Source organism: Bufo bufo, chromosome 4, assembly GCF_905171765.1.
Source record: "Bufo bufo chromosome 4, aBufBuf1.1, whole genome shotgun sequence".
NCBI lineage: Eukaryota > Metazoa > Chordata > Amphibia > Anura > Bufonidae > Bufo > Bufo bufo.
Genome location: NC_053392.1, coordinates 221,257 through 240,117, shown reverse-complemented (window position 1 = coordinate 240,117; position 18,861 = coordinate 221,257). Strand labels below are relative to the sequence as shown.

At 44.7% G+C, this 18,861-nt stretch overlaps 1 protein-coding gene across 1 annotated transcript; it reads right to left on the bottom strand.

Annotated features, from left to right (window-relative positions):
• Positions 1-1,362: 1,362 nt before the first annotated feature.
• On the bottom strand, positions 1,363-10,964 carry LOC120998370 (zinc finger protein OZF-like). Its single transcript, XM_040429040.1, has 3 exons — positions 10,920-10,964; positions 3,237-3,390; positions 1,363-3,188 (listed from the first exon to the last, which is right to left on the bottom strand). Exons 1-3 carry the CDS (start codon positions 10,939-10,941, stop codon positions 2,162-2,164), a joined length of 1,203 nt encoding a protein of 400 aa, XP_040284974.1. The 5' UTR covers positions 10,942-10,964; the 3' UTR covers positions 1,363-2,161.
• Between the last annotated feature and the right edge of the window lie 7,897 nt (positions 10,965-18,861).

Sequence of the window (18,861 nt, the reverse complement as noted above, 5' to 3'; positions counted from 1 at the left end):
ACAGCGTCCTGATACCGCGGCTTAGATCCTTGAGGAAAAAAGGTACCAGGAGTGTTAGGGGACCCCTTCCCAGAGGGGTGCTAGCTTTAGGCCGTGTCTGAGGCTGAAGAGGAGAGGAATAAGCCCCCCGACTTCTCTGTATATTTTCAGGCCATCGTGGGAAGGGACAACTTTCTTTAGAAATAAAACTGTTCACATCTGTTGGTTTATTGAACGTTTTCATGCATATTTTATCCCCTTCAATATAGTTAAATCTAAAAAAAAATCTCTTTACTACTATAGCTGGGTGTGAATTCTAGACAAAAACTCCAACAGAGTCCCCCCCCCTTCTCATATAAAAAAATAAAAATAAATAAAAACCACATCATCAATAAAACGCCACCATAGCATGAGTCCTGCCCGGAGCTCAACATTTAGGTTTATAAATTGATGTTCCCATCATCCCATCTATAAATTGGCGAACCCTGGTGCGAACCTCGTCCCCATCGCGGTCCCCCACGTCTGGAGGTAAAAATCTCCATTATAAATAAAATAATTCCTCTGTAAAATAAACATAAAACACCCCCTTTATATTCAATCTGTACTTTCGGATCCGTCAAAATGTATGCAAACTGATGGCATTTGTCAGATGGATCAGGATCCTGATCCGGATGAAAAATGCATTGAAATGCCGGATCCGTCTCTCCGGTGTCATCCGGAAAAACGGATCCGGGATTTATTTATTTTTCAAATTTTTTGCAGTCTGAGCATGCGCAGACCGCAATGCCGGAACACTTGGGGCCAGATCCGACATTAATGCATTTCAATTGGAAAAAAATGCCAGATCCGGCAAGTGTTCCAGAATTTTGGACAGAGATAAAACCACAGCATGCTGCGGTATTATCTCTGTCGTGAAAAGGCAAAAAGACTGAACTGAAGACATCCTGAACAGATTGCTCTCCATTCAGAATGCATTAGGATAAAACTGATCAGTTCTTTTCCCGTATTGAGCCCCTAGGACGTAAGTCAATGCCAGAAAAGAATAACGCTAGTGTGAAAGTACCCTAATTCCCCCTTTTCCTTTTTTTTTCATAAAGTATTTTTTCAAGGCCAACCTTCTCAAACTTCCTCACCCCTATGAATGCCTCAAACCTTTTAAAAAAAAAAATGCAGTGGGGGCAAACTTTAAACCCTTTTTAAGGATAAGCTGTTCCCCTTTAGTAAGTGAGTGTAGACTCAAATTATAGATTTGTTGTCCCAGACCCCCTCTATTTTATTATTTCTTATTTGTTGTTTTTTCTTTTTGGTTTCACAGTCTTTCTAATCGTAGATTTTCTCTTTCACTTCTATTTACTTTCGATGTTCCAGAATGCGCGTATGAAATCCTCGGATGGTCTTCCTAATATACAGTACATCACAATCATATTGGCACAGCTACACCTACGTGCGCAGTTCATAAAGGTTGTCCTACTAAAGGTTACGTTTTAAGGATCTTTATTTTCTGTGATTTTTTTAAGATAATCCTTCAACAGAAGAGGAAGGAACCTTCCACAAACTTAATTTGAGAAGATGCATATTCCTGTAAGTAGCCTCCACGAGTCAGAGGAACCTGTCATTTCCAACAATCTCAGGGAGCAGGGAAACCATTACCCATTGTGTGTGGAAGATGGCTGGGCCTATCCAGCCTCCTACAAAAACTCATGGTTGACTAAAACATTAGTTCTAAATGGAACTTCACATTTGGAAGGACGGTCAAGCTCTTTACCGCTTTAGACAGTTACTGATTTTGTAGAAGTTGAATAGGAAAAACAAACAATGGACCCAGTTTTCAGGTAATTCCCCTTTCATGAAACCTCAATAACCGTACCTAATTCTTAACTTATTCCCTGGAAGAAAAAAAGAAAAAGAAAAAGGTAAAACAAGGTTTATTTCAGTAAATGGTCTTCAGAAAACAGATATATATTCACAAGATTTCTCCAGGGTGACACTTTAGAGTTATTGGATTAAGGTCCATTTTTAGATTTCTATTACTACCTTATGATCATCTCATGGTCAGATGCCACACATGTTGGTTTGTGAAAAAGCAATTGTCAATAAAATAAATGTTTTGTTATTTCCACAAGATTTTGGTTTCTCCTCTGTGTAAATTCCGAGTTTCAAAACTTGATCTTCCCTATATAGATCAAAATGGGTTCTCTCCTATGTGAATTCTTTCATGTGTAACAAGACTTGACTTAGTAGTAAAGCATTTCCCACATAATGGACATGAAATCTCTCCTGTGTGAATTCTTTGATGTACAAGGAGACTTGATTTTTCTGTAAAACATTTCTCACATTCTGAACAGGAATATGGCTTCTCTCCTGTGTGATATCGTTGATGTGAAACAAGGTGTGATTTATTTAAAAAAGATTTTGCACATTCTGAACATGAATATGGCTTCTCTCCTGTGTGATTTCTCTCATGATAAAGAAAATTTGATTTATTTGCAAAGCTTTTCCCACATACTGGACATGAATATGGCCTCTCTCCTGTGTGAATTCTTTGATGTATAAGAAGATTTGATTTATCGGAGAAACATTTCCCACATTCTAAACATGAATACGGCTTCTCGCCTGTGTGACTTCGCTGATGTAAAACAAGATGTGATTTCTTTAAAAAAGATTTCTCACACTCTGAACATGAATATGGCTTCTCCCCTGTGTGACTTCTCTGATGTGAAACAAGGTGTGATTTCTTTAAAAAAGATTTTCCACATTCTGAACATGAAAACGGCTTTTCTCCTGTGTGACTTCTCTCATGTTCAGTAAGAGTGAATTTAGTTGTGAAGCATTTCCCACATTCTGAACATGAAAATGGCCTATCTCCTGTGTGAATTCTATGATGTGAATCAAGGTGCGATTTCTTTGAAAAAGATTTGTCACATTCTGAACATGAATATGGTTTCTCTCCTGTGTGACTTCTCTGATGTGAATGAAGGTGTGATTTCTTTGAAAAAGATTTGTCACATTCTGAACATGAATAAGGCTTCTCTCCTGTGTGAATTCTCTCATGTGCACTAAGAGCCGATTTATTTCTAAACCATTTCTCACATTCGGAACAGGGATATGGCTTCTCTCCTGTGTGGCTTCTTCTGTGTACAGAAAGACCTGACCTATATTTAAACTGTTTTCCACATTCACCACATTGAAGCCTTTTCCCCCCTTTTTGCCCAGTACTTGTGATAATCTGTGATCGGTCAGGAGAAGATTCCACATGATTTGGAGGATTATATGACAGATCTGCACTGTGAGGTTCTGGGTGTACATTACAGGTACTATAGATTTCTCCTAAAGAGTGTGACAGGATATCTTCATCTTCTTTATAGTCTAGCGATAACATGAAGTTTCCCTCAGACTTCTTACTGGGATTTTCTGAAGGAATAATAAATAAATAAAAAATTTCAATTGGTATGGAAATGCACATGCGGATGTCAAGTTCAGAAGCAAATCATGCAGGAAGAAGAAGTCTTTCATTCATACACTCGTTGAGAAAAAAATGCATTCAGACACCGAAGAGATTTTGCCCAGATGACAGACTTAGAGAAGCTTGACTGAGAGAAGCAGGATGCATTTCAACCAACTAATCTAAGCTGTAGCTGTTAAGAGGAGTTTGATCCACTGACAAGCATGAGCAGCTCCCCCAGTTTCGTTGTCCACCATTCAGGTGGCCCCTTTGTTACACATCTCTGCACAAACCATTTCCAAGTGCTTAGCAGAAAGAAATTTGGGTCAAACATTAGGTGTCCTGCCATTGACAGCCAGCCACCGTCACCTTTGATTGGAATGGTGTCGATAAAGGAAATTTGGACTACCACGGACTGGAACCACATCATCTTTAGCAACTAATCGAGGTTCTGTCTGGGATCCAACAATGGTCAGGTTCAAGTAAAGAGGCCTGGTGGCGAGATCTTCAATCCTGCTGTGGAGAGACACACTGAGCCAACTGCTGGTTTGATGATCTGAGGAGCCATTGCATCCAACAGTCGGTCATCTTTAGTAGTGGAGGGACACTAACAGCTCAGCGATATGTGCAGAAATTGTACATGTATTCCTCTCATGGCAGGCCTTCCAACTAGCATTTTTCATCAGGATACTGCTTGTCTACACATAGCAAGAGTCGCCCAGGAATGTCTCCATCAGATTACAATCCCTTGGCTTGTCCTATTGCTAGATTTATCACCAATCCAGCATTTATGGGACCAGCTGTGACAATGGCTTCAGCGTGTGCAGGATGTATATGCACGGCTGCAAAATCTGTGGAAGGAGCCGCCAGATATCATATCGAACCTGTGTGCCTCCATGTCCGACGGAATCTCATCTTGTATCCAGGCTAGAGGCGGCTTTAAATTGTACAGTTTACCCTAAGAAACCTCTATTATTGGAATCACATATATAAAAATGACAGCTAGAAAGCTTCATTCCAACAACTCCTTTTTGGGAGGTAGTTTTGTCTATGAGTGTAATTCCCATTCCTTTTTAAACCACTTCTGGCTTTGGCTCAAAGAACTGCACCAAAATTGCATCAAGATCCTTTTAAGCATGGCTTTTACAGACCTACACTATATGAAGAAAAGTATTCCACCTACAGAAGCTTTCATTCCATCCCATTCTAAAACCATAGGTGTTAATATGGAGTTGGTCTCCCCCTTATCCCTCTTGCACCAACACTTATAGCTGGCACAATAGTCAGGAAGGTAATGTTCTCCTGGCATTCACCAAACCCAGACTTGTCCACCAAACAGATAAGTACGATTGGTCACTCCACAGGAAACGTCTCCACTGTTCCAGAGTACAACACTCCATCAGACACTTGACATTGTGCTTGGTGATGGAAGGCTGGCATACAATGGCCATGGGCACCCATGCTATGAAGCTCCTGGCACAGTTTTTGTGCTGAGATTAATGGCAGAGAAGGTTCAGACTCTGCAGTTATGGAGTCGATAGACTGTGTGGCTAGAGGCTGGATGTTATACACTGTGGTAATGGTAGACTGCGTGGCTAGAGGCTGGATGTTATACACTGTGGTAATGGTAGACTGTATGGCTAGAAGCTGGATGTTATACACTGTGGTAATGGTAGACTGCACGGCTAGAGGCTGGATGTTATACACTGTGGTAATGGTAGACTGTATGGCTAGAAGCTGGATGTTATACACTGTGGTAATGGTAGACTGCACGGCTAGAGGCTGAATGTTATACACTGTGGTAATGGTAGACTGCATGGCTAGAGGCTGGATGTTATACACCTGTGGTAATGGTAGACTGCATGGCTAGAGGCTGGATGTTATACACTGTGGTAATGGTAGACTCCGTGGCTACAGGCTGGATGTTAAAGGCTACATGCACATGACCGTTGTGTGTTTTGCGGTCCACAAATAGTGGATCCGCAAAACACGGATGGCATCCGTGTGCGTTCCGCAATTTGCGGACCGGCATGGACAGCCTTAAACTGCCTATTCTTGTCCGCAAAGTGCGGACAAGAATAGGACAGGTTATATTTTTTTTGCGGGGCCGCGGAACGGAGCAACTGATGCGGACAGCACACGGAGTGCTGTCCGCATCTTTTGAGGCCCCATTGAAGTGAATGGGTCCTCATCTGAGCCGCCAAAACTGCGGCTCGGATGAGGACCAAAACAATGGCCATGGTAGACTGTATGGCTAGAGGCTGGATGTTATACACTGTGGTAATGGTAGACTGCATGGCTACAGGCTGTATGTTATACACTGTGGTAATGGTACACTGCATGGCTAGAGGCTGGATGTTATACACTGTGGTAATGGTAGACTGCATGGCTAGAGGCTGGATGTTATACACTGTGGTAATGGTAGATTGCATGGCTAGAGGCTGGATGTTATACACTGTGGTAATGGTAGACTGCATGGCTAGAGGCTGGATGTTATACACTGTGGTAATGGTAGATTGCATGGCTAGAGGCTGGATGTTATACACTGTGGTGATGGTAGACTGCAGGGCTAGAGGCTGGATGTTATACACTGTGGTAATGGTAGACTGCATGGCTAGAGGCTGGATGTTATACACTGTGGTATAGGCAGACTGCACGGCTAGAGACTGGATGTTATACACTGTGGTAATGGTAGACTGCAGGGCTAGAGGCTGGATGCTATACACCTGTGGTAATGGTAGACTGCACGGCTAGAGGCTGGCTGTTATACACTGTGGTAATGGTAGACTGCACGGCTAGAGGCTGGATGTTATACGCTGTGGTAATGGTAGACTGCACGGCTAGAGGGTGGATGTTATACACTGTGGTAATGGTAGACTGCATGGCTAGAGGCTGGATGTTATACACCTGTGGTAATGGTAGACTGCCTGGCTAGAGGCTGGATGTTATACACTGTGGTAATGGTAGACTGCACGGCTAGAGGCTGGATGTTATACACTGTGGTAATGGTAGACTGCATGGCTAGAGGCTGGATGTTATACACCTGTGGTAATGGTAGACTGCACGGCTAGAGGCTGGATGTTATACACTGTGGTAATGGTAGACTACATGGTTAGAGGCTGGATGTATATAAACCCATACCTATATATATATATATATATATATATATATATATATACACATACACACACACACACACACACACACACACACACACACTACACCAATATCTGTATACACACACACACACACACACACACACACACACACTACAACCCTATCTATATATTAGGATTGTTTCGATACCAACATTTTGATTCGGTTCTGATACCACATGAAAAAAAAATAAAACACAGAAAAAAGCTGCGTGCATTCCACATTTTATAGAACGTCCGGCCCATAATAAAATAGTCCGATCCTAATTTTTTGGGGGACAAGGTGACTAAACAAAAAAAAAAAAATGGCGAATCGCGCAGTTTTTTTTTTTTTTTTTTTCTGTTACGGTGTTCACCACATAGGACAATTTTTATAGTTATATATATATATAATTTTAAGAGTTTGGACTATTCGGAGGTGGCGATAAGTGATATATTTATTTATTGTTTATATGTAAAACTGGGAAAGGGGTAATTTATACTTAATATTTTTTTTTTTAACAGTTTATTTAATAACTATTTTTCCCCTTAGGGGCTAGAACCTGGGATCTTTTAATCCTTTCTCCTATTCACCCTGACAGAGCTCTATAGGACTTGACACTCACTCTCCCTGCTGCCCTGTGCATAGTACACACAGCCGCAGGGAGCTGTCTAGGACAGTCAGGGCTTCAGTAGCGTCCTGGCTGCCAGGGTAACCGATCGGAGCCCCAGGATTACACTGCTGGGGCTCCGATCGGAACTGCCACCAATGATTTTAATAGTTGGGAGGGGGGCGCACTGCGCCACCAATGATTTTAATACTGGGGAGGAGGGGGGGCGCACTGCGCCACCAATAATTATGTAATTAACATTTAATACAGGAGGCAGGTGCGGCACCTGAGGAGTTAACTGCCGCTAATCGCAGCTCCACGCCAGCACTTTCATTGGTGGCGTAGTGCGCCCGCCTCTCTCTCCTCATTGGTGGCAGAAGCAGCACAAGGGGAGGGAGAAAATGACTCCGCCTCCCCTGTGCTGCTGAGGAGAACATGGAGCATGCTGAGAGCAGCGCGCTCCATGTTCTCTGATACTAGACTGCGCAATAATACCTAGTATCGAAAATAAGGCAAACCCTGGTATCAAGGTCGATACCCAAAACAACCCTACTGTATACACACACACACACACTACACCCCTATCTGTATATACACACACACACACACCCCTATCTGTATATACACACACTACACCCCTATCTGTATATACACACTACACCCCTATCTGTATATATACACACACTACACCCCTATCTGTATATATACACACACTACACCCCTATCTGTATATACACACACTACACCCCTATCTGTATATACACACACTACACCCCTATCTGTATATACACACACACTACACCCCTATCTGTATATACACACACACTACACCCCTATCTGTATATACACACACACACACACACTACACCCCTATCTGTATATACACACACACACTACACCCCTATCTGTATATACACACACACTACACCCCTATCTGTATATACACACACTACACCCCTATCTGTATATATACACACACACACTACACCCCTATCTGTATATACACACACACACTACACCCCTATCTGTATACACACACACACTACACCCCTATCTGTATACACACACACACTACACCCCTATCTGTATATATACACACACACTACACCCCTATCTGTATATATACACACACACTACACCCCTATCTGTATATACACACACACACTACACCCCTATCTGTATATACACACACACACTACACCCCTATCTGTATATACACACACACACTACACCCCTATCTGTATATACACACACACACTACACCCCTATCTGTATATACACACACACACTACACCCCTATCTGTATATACACACACACACTACACCCCTATCTGTATATACACACACTACACCCCTATCTGTATATACACACACACTACACCCCTATCTGTATATACACACACACACACACTACACCCCTATCTGTATATACACACACACACACTACACCCCTATCTGTATATATACACACACACTACACCCCTATCTGTATATATACACACACACTACACCCCTATCTGTATATATACACACACACTACACCCCTATCTGTATATACACACACACTACACCCCTATCTGTATATATACACACACACTACACCCCTATCTGTATATACACACACACTACACCCCTATCTGTATATATACACACACACTACACCCCTATCTGTATATACACACACACTACACCCCTATCTGTATATATACACACACACACTACACCCCTATCTGTATATACACACACACTACACCCCTATCTGTATATACACACACACTACACCCCTATCTGTATATACACACACTACACCCCTATCTGTATATATACACACACACTACACCCCTATCTGTATATATACACACACACACTACACCCCTATCTGTATATATACACACACACACACTACACCCCTATCTGTATATACACACACACTACACCCCTATCTGTATATACACACACACTACACCCCTATCTGTATATACACACACACTACACCCCTATCTGTATATATACACACACACACACTACACCCCTATCTGTATATATACACACACACACACACACTACACCCCTATCTGTATATACACACACACTACACCCCTATCTGTATATACACACACTACACCCCTATCTGTATATACACACACACACACTACACCCCTATCTGTATATACACACACACACTACACCCCTATCTGTATATATACACACACACACTACACCCCTATCTGTATATATACACACACACACTACACCCCTATCTGTATATACACACACACACTACACCCCTATCTGTATATACACACACACACACACTACACCCCTATCTGTATATACACACACACTACACCCCTATCTGTATATACACACACTACACCCCTATCTGTATATACACACACTACACCCCTATCTGTATATACACACACTACACCCCTATCTGTATACACACACACACACACTACACCCCTATCTGTATATACACACACACTACACCCCTATCTGTATATATACACACACACACTACACCCCTATCTGTATATATACACACACACACTACACCCCTATCTGTATATACACACACACACACTACACCCCTATCTGTATATACACACACACTACACCCCTATCTGTATATACACACACACTACACCCCTATCTGTATATACACACACACTACACCCCTATCTGTATATACACACACACTACACCCCTATCTGTATATACACACACACTACACCCCTATCTGTATATACACACACACTACACCCCTATCTGTATATACACACACTACACCCCTATCTGTATATACACACACACACACTACACCCCTATCTGTATATACACACACACTACACCCCTATCTGTATATATACACACACACACTACACCCCTATCTGTATATACACACACACACTACACCCCTATCTGTATATACACACACACTACACCCCTATCTGTATATACACACACACTACACCCCTATCTGTATATACACACACACTACACCCCTATCTGTATATACACACACACTACACCCCTATCTGTATATATACACACACACACTACACCCCTATCTGTATATACACACACACACACACTACACCCCTATCTGTATATACACACACACACTACACCCCTATCTGTATATACACACACACTACACCCCTATCTGTATATACACACACTACACCCCTATCTGTATATACACACACACACACTACACCCCTATCTGTATATACACACACACTACACCCCTATCTGTATATATACACACACACACACTACACCCCTATCTGTATATATACACACACACACTACACCCCTATCTGTATATACACACACACACTACACCCCTATCTGTATATACACACACACACTACACCCCTATCTGTGTATATACACACACACACACACACTACACCCCTATCTGTATATACACACACTACACCCCTATCTGTATATACACACACACTACACCCCTATCTGTATATACACACACTACACCCCTATCTGTATATACACACACACTACACCCCTATCTGTATATACACACACACTACACCCCTATCTGTATATACACACACACACTACACCCCTATCTGTATATATACACACACACACTACACCCCTATCTGTATATACACACAGCCCCAGATGTCATCTCTCCCGGGGGGAGGGGGCGGAGCCGCCAGGAATCTCCCCGCACATCCAGCAGTGTCAGCCCGGACCAGACCCGTCCACAGCTCCTGTTACCTGGGAGGGGAGGCTCCATCATGGCGGCCGGGGGCAGCTTCTCCATGGGGACTGACAGAGGAAGCACCTGCGGTGACGTCATCGTCTTATGACCAGGGCAGGAAGGGGCGGAGCTCAACCGTGCAGACGGGTGGTGGTACAGGACCTGCGGTGACGTCACTGTCATGTGACCAGAGCAGGAACAGGCGGAGCTCAGCAGTGCAGACGGGTGGTGGTACAGGACCTGCGGTGACGTCACTGTCATGTGACCAGAGCAGGAAGGGGCGGAGCTCAGCAGTGCAGACGGGTGGTGGTACAGGACCTGCGGTGACGTCACTGTCATGTGACCAGAGCAGGGCGGAGCTCAGCTTTGCACAGGAGAATTAGTCAATGACCTGTGATAACGTCAAGTCACGTGAGGGGGCGGAGCCGCCAGGAATCTCCCCGCACATCCAGCAGTGTCCGCCCGGAGCAGACCCGTCCACAGCTCCTGTTACCTGGGAGGGGAGGCTCCATCATGGCGGCCGGGGGCAGCTCCTCTTCTCTCTGCTGATCCATGGAGACAGGAAACGTTGGAGCCAAAATTGTAGTCAGGTTCTAGCTCCGCCCCGGAAGTTGTAATCTTCGTGCTCCGCCCCCTCGACTAATCCTAAAACTCAAAATTAGCCCAGACGATCATAACTTATCTAAAGGACCTGTGGTGACGTCATCGACATGTGATCGGAACAGGAGCTCAGCTATGCATTTGCGTGGTGGTAAAGGACCTTTGCATACGTCACCATCACGTGACCCATGCAGGAAGAGGCGGAGATAAGTGGTGGGGAAGGATCTGATTATGTCAGGTGATGGGGCGGGGCTCTCTTTACTAGAGGAGAAGAGCAAGAGGAATGCTGGGAGTCAGAGGCGTAACTACAACAGGGGCGGAGCTTCTGACTGCTGGGGGCGTAACTAAACAGGGCAGACCATGTGACTGCTGGGGGCGTGACTACAACGGGGGCGTGACTACAACAGGGGCAGACCATGTGACTGCTGGGGGCGTGACTACAACAGGGGCAGACCATGTGACTGCTGGGGGCGTAACTACAACAGGGGCAGACCATGTGACTGCTGGGGGCGTGACTACAACAGGGGCAGACCATGTGACTGCCGGGGGGGTAACTACAACAGGGGCAGACCATGTGACTGCTGGGGGCGTAACTACAACAGGGGCAGACCATGTGACTGCCGGGGGCGTAACTACAACAGGGGCAGACCATGTGACTGCCGAGGGCGTGACTACAACAGGGGCAGACCATCCGACTGCTGGGGGCGTGACTACAACAGGGGCAGAACATGTGACTGCTGGGGGCGTGACTACAACAGGGGCAGACCATGTGACTGCTGGGGGTGTAACTACAACAGGGGCAGACCATGTGATTGCTGGGGGCGTAACTACAACACTACACTACGTGACTACTACGTAGTCAGACTGTGGTATCATGTGACTGACTGTGGTATCATATGAATGTCACACGATACCACAGTCCATCACTGTAACGGATCTGCGTACCTCCGTTGATGGATGCTCCTAGTGCTTCCCGAGGACTCCAAGCACTCTGCTCGACACCGATACCACCACAGGAACAGGAACAGCTCTTACAAGAGCTAGGAGTAATAGCCAGGGGAGTATACAGCGTATAGCAATCCCATACACATGAGACGAGGCTCTATGCTGAATGTAAAAGAGGAACACTTTATTGACTACATAAGCATTGCCTTTTATACACATTTTCCAACATAGCAGCCAATCATTTACAGCTTTACAGTTTAAACACAAAAACGATACATTCAACAAACACAATGGCATTGTCTGTGACGCAATTAACAAACACAATGGCATTGTCTGTGACGCAATTAACAAACACAATGGCATTGTCTGTGACGCAATCAATAACAGAATAGGCATTGTCTGTGACGCAATTAAACACAATGGCATTGCCTGTGATATATTTAACAAACACAATGGACTTATTACTCACAGGCATAAAATACACATTTTTCCCAACTACAGAAAACACCCCAAAACACCACATATCCCTATAAAAGTTACATTCCCTGATAACCTCAATCTGGGTGAACAACCTATCCAAAAATCACCCAGATTGGTTCAGGGGTTCAGGAATTTCCTGGAAGTCTTATTTTTGCCCCACCGTGCACATGGTCACATGCCGCATATAGTTCCAGTAAAAAGTCCACGGGGCAGAAACAGAGCCTTTGAAATCCAATATGCCCAAATAGTGTCACAGGGCAAGAGGCTGGCAAGCAGGCCTCTCCAACTCCCAGTGACAAAGGTTCTTTCGTTACACATCTTCCCTCCCAGGGGGAGACTAACCAGGTACCTGACCTCCTGTCGGTCAGTACCTGAGTTAGTCGAGAAGCTCACCCACAACCAAGTACTGCACCTGTAGTTCTTGGGTGTCCAGCTTTTTTCGCTAGGCATGGAGCTGTAGGTGCCAGCACTTCTGCTAGGACAACCTGTAAGCGGTCAGGCTCTGGATCAAAGGAAAGGGTAGGGCAGAGGCTAGCAGCGCTCTGCCCAGATGCCAGCTTTTCTGCTAGAAGGGGGTCAGTGGGTATAAACGTCTCCTCCACTGCCCCCAGGACTCGGTTGAGCAGCTGCTGCTGGAGAGGGGCACCGGTTGTACTCTCTCTCTGTAATGTACACGGCCGCTGGGGCATGTGACCGGCAGTCTCCACTCCCTGTAGGACACACTGTCGCTGGGGAGAGAGACCGACTGCCTCCTCTCCCTGTGATGCTGCCTGCCGCTGGGGAGAGAGACCGGTTGTCTCTTCTCCTTTTACAACACACTGCCGCTGGGGAGTCAGACTGACTGTCTCAACTCTCGGTAACGCTGCCTGGTGCTGGGTAGTGGGTGCAACCATCTCCACTCCCAGTGATGCTGGTTGCTGCAGGGATGGGGGACCGACAATCTCCACTCCCTGTGATCCTGTCTGCCGCTGGGGAGAGAGGGCTCGTCTGCACTGGGTTCATGCAGTGAGCGGGTGGACACAAGGCGCAGTTCACAACCCAGTTGAGGATACGAAGTATTTTTTATTTTTTGATTAGCAAAGACGACGCGTTTCGGGGTACGCAGACCCCTTTATCAAGTCTGTATCCTTGTCACCGTAGGCTAATTGGAGGTCACTCTTGTTGGAGATCCCTTATTTGGGGGGTGTACGGCGGTCCGCACTGCTTGGTAATGCGGCCGGTGAGTGTCCTCCAGTGGTAGCGCTTCTGCACGTGTAGCCACTGGCTACACGTGCAGAAGCGCTACCACTGGAGGACACTCACCGGCCGCATTACCAAGCAGTGCGGACCGCCGTACACCCCCCAAATAAGGGATCTCCAACAAGAGTGACCTCCAATTAGCCTACGGTGACAAGGATACAGACTTGATAAAGGGGTCTGCGTACCCCGAAACGCGTCGTCTTTGCTAATCAAAAAATAAAAAATACTTCGTATCCTCAACTGGGTTGTGAACTGCGCCTTGTGTCCACCCGCTCACTGCATGAACCCAGTGCAGACGAGCCCCCTCCCCATACACCACAATTCGCACCAAAGTGGCGGCTTGGCTCCCGCCCATGGTCAACTTGGACGACAACCGGCTGCACCAACCCACATCAACCCACGATTTTACCTCCACCAGAAAAAACCTATGAGCGCCTTCTCCCCTTTTCTCTTTGGCCATTTAATCGCTGGGGAGAGAGACCAGTTGTCATCTCTCCCTGTAAGACATACTGTCGCTGGGGAGCAGGACCAACTGTCACTACTCCATAAAACTCTGGCTGCCGTTGGGGATATGGGCCGACCGCTGTCCTATCTCCACCTGCCATATGGGGTTCCCCCCAGGACAAATCTATGAGGTCCCCTACCTCCGCAGCTGGTACTGAAGCAGGGGATACTTCAGTCGGGTCTTCCCAGCTGTAGGGTTGTAGATCTAGGACTGCCACCCAGCTCTTTGGCAGTGTATATTGAGGCCGAATTGAGCTGAGGAGGTATTGGTAATCCTGCTCCAGCTCCCACTCCCTTGTCACTAGAGATGCCAGGTCTTGTCTCACCTCTCTCGCTGTAGCCCAATCATGCATAGCCTCCCTGTAGTCTTAGATATCCCAGAACCGGAACTCTCCAGCATCTCCGAACTCCGGTTCTTCGAAGGCCTCAAACAACAGGCCAGGGCCATCATAATCCTCACCCTCGGGTCTGTAGTGCTCAGCCATCCAGTGGGAGTGCCAAATCACATACCAGAGTGCCTGAAAGGCGTTGTCTAGCCAAAGCTCCTTCCATACCAGGCTCTCGAGTTCTGTCACCCACTCATCCAGGGGCTGCTCTCCCAGAAGGGGTATTCGCAGGGCCACTCGCATCTGCAACCGCTGCTCCTCACTGGGGAGACTCTCGCCCCGCCGACGCTGTACGTCTTCCAGGGCCTCGTGCCAGATGCCTTTCCGGACTGCATCCATCCAGTCCAGGTCATCCTCCTCCTCATAGTGGAACGCTGTTCGGGAACAAACTGGTTCCATACTGCTGTAGCCAGGGGCGCTGTACGGGGACAAGCGTTGCCCTCAATTTTGTAAATCCACGAACTGTGTCTCCGAGCTGCTTCTCCTCTCACTAGGACGCCATCCCACTGCTGCCACCACTGTAACGGATCTCCTGGCACCCCGACTGGGTACCTCCGTTGATGGGTCTTTATTACTTAGTAACCTCATCACTGCTGATGAATGTCTTCTGCTCTGTCCAGGGGCGAACATCTTTAACCCATGCTGTCCTGCCTGAGGAAATCCACCAAACACTATTCTCAATAGACTTTATGTGATTTCAACTTTGAGGTAAACAAGATAAATACTACTGTGTGAAGTCGATGAGGAGACCACAAGATGTCGTCATCATTATATTTAGGGTAGTTTCTTTATTAATATTCAGTTGCAGTTCACATACATCATGAAAATCATGAATTTATTGCAATTTTCTCCAAGTAACTATTCACATATGGACACTTTATTTATCGACAGTAAATTGCATATTCAATGAGACGAAGAGCACTCCACGATTTGCTGCCATAACGTCTACATTAACTGATGTGGGGGATGGAAGTCCTGTATGAGTACGTCAACCCTATATTTGTAGTCTTCTATATATGTAGACTAAAGCACCAAAATGTTCAAGCCACACATATCTATGCTATAGTGAGAGACCGGGACAGACACGAGGGGTGTCTGTTGTTGGGAGAAGCGACAAATGCAAGGCAGTCACACAGAGCTGTGTGGAGGATTCTCTGATCTCCAACATGACCTCTTCAGGATGGACACATTGACATGGACAGCTGATGTAATATACTGATTAACGGGTATAATCCTTGCTCCAGATAACACATACAAAACATCTGTAGAGAAGACCAGCTATAGTACCCTAAAACTGCAGAGGAAGACTGAAAAGACAACACATGTGGTGAGTCCTCCTGGTATAATCCTCATTCTACATAACACATACACTACATCTAGAGAAGAGGCCACTATTATACCCTAAAAACTGCAGAGGAAGACTGGAAAGATACCACATGTGGTGAGTCCTCCTGGTATAATCCTCATTCTACATAACACATACACTACATCTGGAGAAGAGGCCCACTATTATACCCTAAAAACTGAAGAGGAGGACTAGAAAGACAACATGTGGTGAGTCCTTAGATAACACATACACTACATCTGCAGAGGAGACCCGCTATTATACCCTGAAAAACCGCAGAGGAAGACTGGAAAGACAACACAAGCGCAGTCCCCCTAGTATAATCCTGATTTGAGAGAACACATACACTACATCTAGAGAAGAGGCCACTATTATACCCTAAAAACGGCAGAGGAGGACAGAAAAGATACCACACATGGAGAGTCCTCCTGGTATAAGCCTCATTCTAGATAATACATATACTATATCTGGAGAAGAGGCACACTTATACCCTAAAAACTGCAGAGGAAGACTGGAGAGATACCACATGTGGAGAGTCCTCCTGGTACATTCCTCATTCTAGAGAACACAAACTACAACTGGAGATGATACCTATTTTATGTTTTTGAAATTTTACAAAACCTACTTAGGCTACTTTCACATATGCGTTTTGGCATTCTGATTTTGAGATCTGGCAGAGGATCTGAAAAACGGTTCTATTTTGTCCCCATGCATTCTAAATGGAAAGAGATCCGTTCAGGATGCATCAGTATGCCTTCCGTTCCGTCACCATTCCGATTGCAAGCTGCAGTTTTGTGTCAGGTCATCGAAACAGAACAAACCAGATCAGTCACTAAAAACAATGTAAGTCAATGGTGACGGATCCATATTTTTAGGGTCCTAGAAACGGATCCATCACGCATTGACTTTCAATGTTCAGTATTTAGTAACGGATTCAGTTTGTTCCGTTTTGATTTAACACAACGGCATCCTAATGGACGCAACCTGATGTATTAAATCAAAACGAATCCATTTGGGTTGGGTTTTGAGATCCTCTGCCATGTGAAAGTAGCCGTATTGGCTGTTTAATGTGTGTGAATAAGCGTATCGCATGTCCCAAACTAACCCGAACCCGGAATAGTTGAAGCTAGTTTTAGGAGGTCGGAGTCAGAAGAAACGTACCGACTCCAGTTTAAATATCGGTTATTGAATGTGTGATTTAACTTTTATAGGAATTAACCACCTCAGCCCCCCCCTAGCTTAAACACCCTGAAAGACCAGACCACTTTTTACACTTCTGACCTACACTACTTTGACCGTTTATTGCTCGGTCATGCAACTTACCACCCAAATGAATTTTACCTCCTTTTCTTCTCACTAATAGAGCTTTCATTTGGTGGTATTTCATTGCTGCTGACATTTTTACTTTTTTGTTATTAATCGAAATTGACCGAAATTTTTGCCAAAAAATTAAATTTTTAACTTTCAGTTGTAATTTTTTAAAAAAAACGACATTTCTATATAAATTTTTCTCTAAATTTATTGTTCTACATGTCTTTGATAAAAAAAAAATGCAATAAGTGTATATTTATTGGTTTGCGCAAAAGTTATAGCATTTACCAACTATGGTGCAAAAATGTGAATTTCCGCTTTTTGAAGCAGCTCTGACTTTCTGAGCACCTGTCATGTTTCCTGAGGTTCTACAATGGCCAGACAGTACAAACACCCCACAAATGACCCCATTTCGGAAAGTAGACACCCTAAGGTATTCGCTGATGGGCATAGTGAGTTCATAGAACTTTTTATTTTTTATCACAAGTTAGCGGAATATGGTGATTTTTTTATTTTTATTTTTTTCCTTATAAAGTCTCATATTCCACTAACTTGTGACAAAAAATAAAAACTTCCATGAACTCACTATGCCCATCACGAAATACCTTGGGGTGTCTTCTTTCCAAAATGGGGTCACATGTGGGGTATTTATACTGCCCTGGCATTTTAGGGGCCCTAAAACGTGAGAAGTCTGGAATATAAATGTCTAAAAATCTTACGCATTTGGATTCCGTGAGGGGTATGGTGAGTTCATGTGAGATTTTATTTTTTGTCACAAGTTAGCGGAATATGAGACTTTGTAAGAAAAAACAAACCAAAAAAAAAATATATCAATTTCCGCTAACTTCTGCCAAAAAAAAAAAAATCTTCTATGAACTCGCCATGCCCCTCAAAAGTGATCTTTTTATAGCGCCGCAGCGATTTTACAGTGTTTTTGCAGTGATCAGAAAAAAAAAAATTCTGTCACTGCGGTGGGGCAGACTGAACGCAAGTGTGCGCACAAGATCAGGCCTGATCGGGCGAACACTGCGTTTTTTGTAGAGCCTATAGAATATGTTTTATTCTTGTCCGCAATTGCGGACAAGAAAAGGCATTTTCTATATAGTTCTGGCAATGTGCGGATCCGCAAAATGCGGAAAGCACATTGCC

Excerpts from the sequence above, each read along its gene's own strand:
- LOC120998370 (XM_040429040.1), bottom strand. The coding sequence starts at position 10,941 with ATGATGGAGCCTCCCCTCCCAG. Across the intron at positions 3,391-10,919 it reads GATGGAGCCTCCCCTCCCAG|AAAATCCCAGTAAGAAGTCT; the intron begins GTAACAGGAGCT and ends TTATTCCTTCAG. Across the intron at positions 3,189-3,236 it reads CTGTCATATAATCCTCCAAA|GCAAAAAGGGGGGAAAAGGC; the intron begins TCATGTGGAATC and ends CACAAGTACTGG.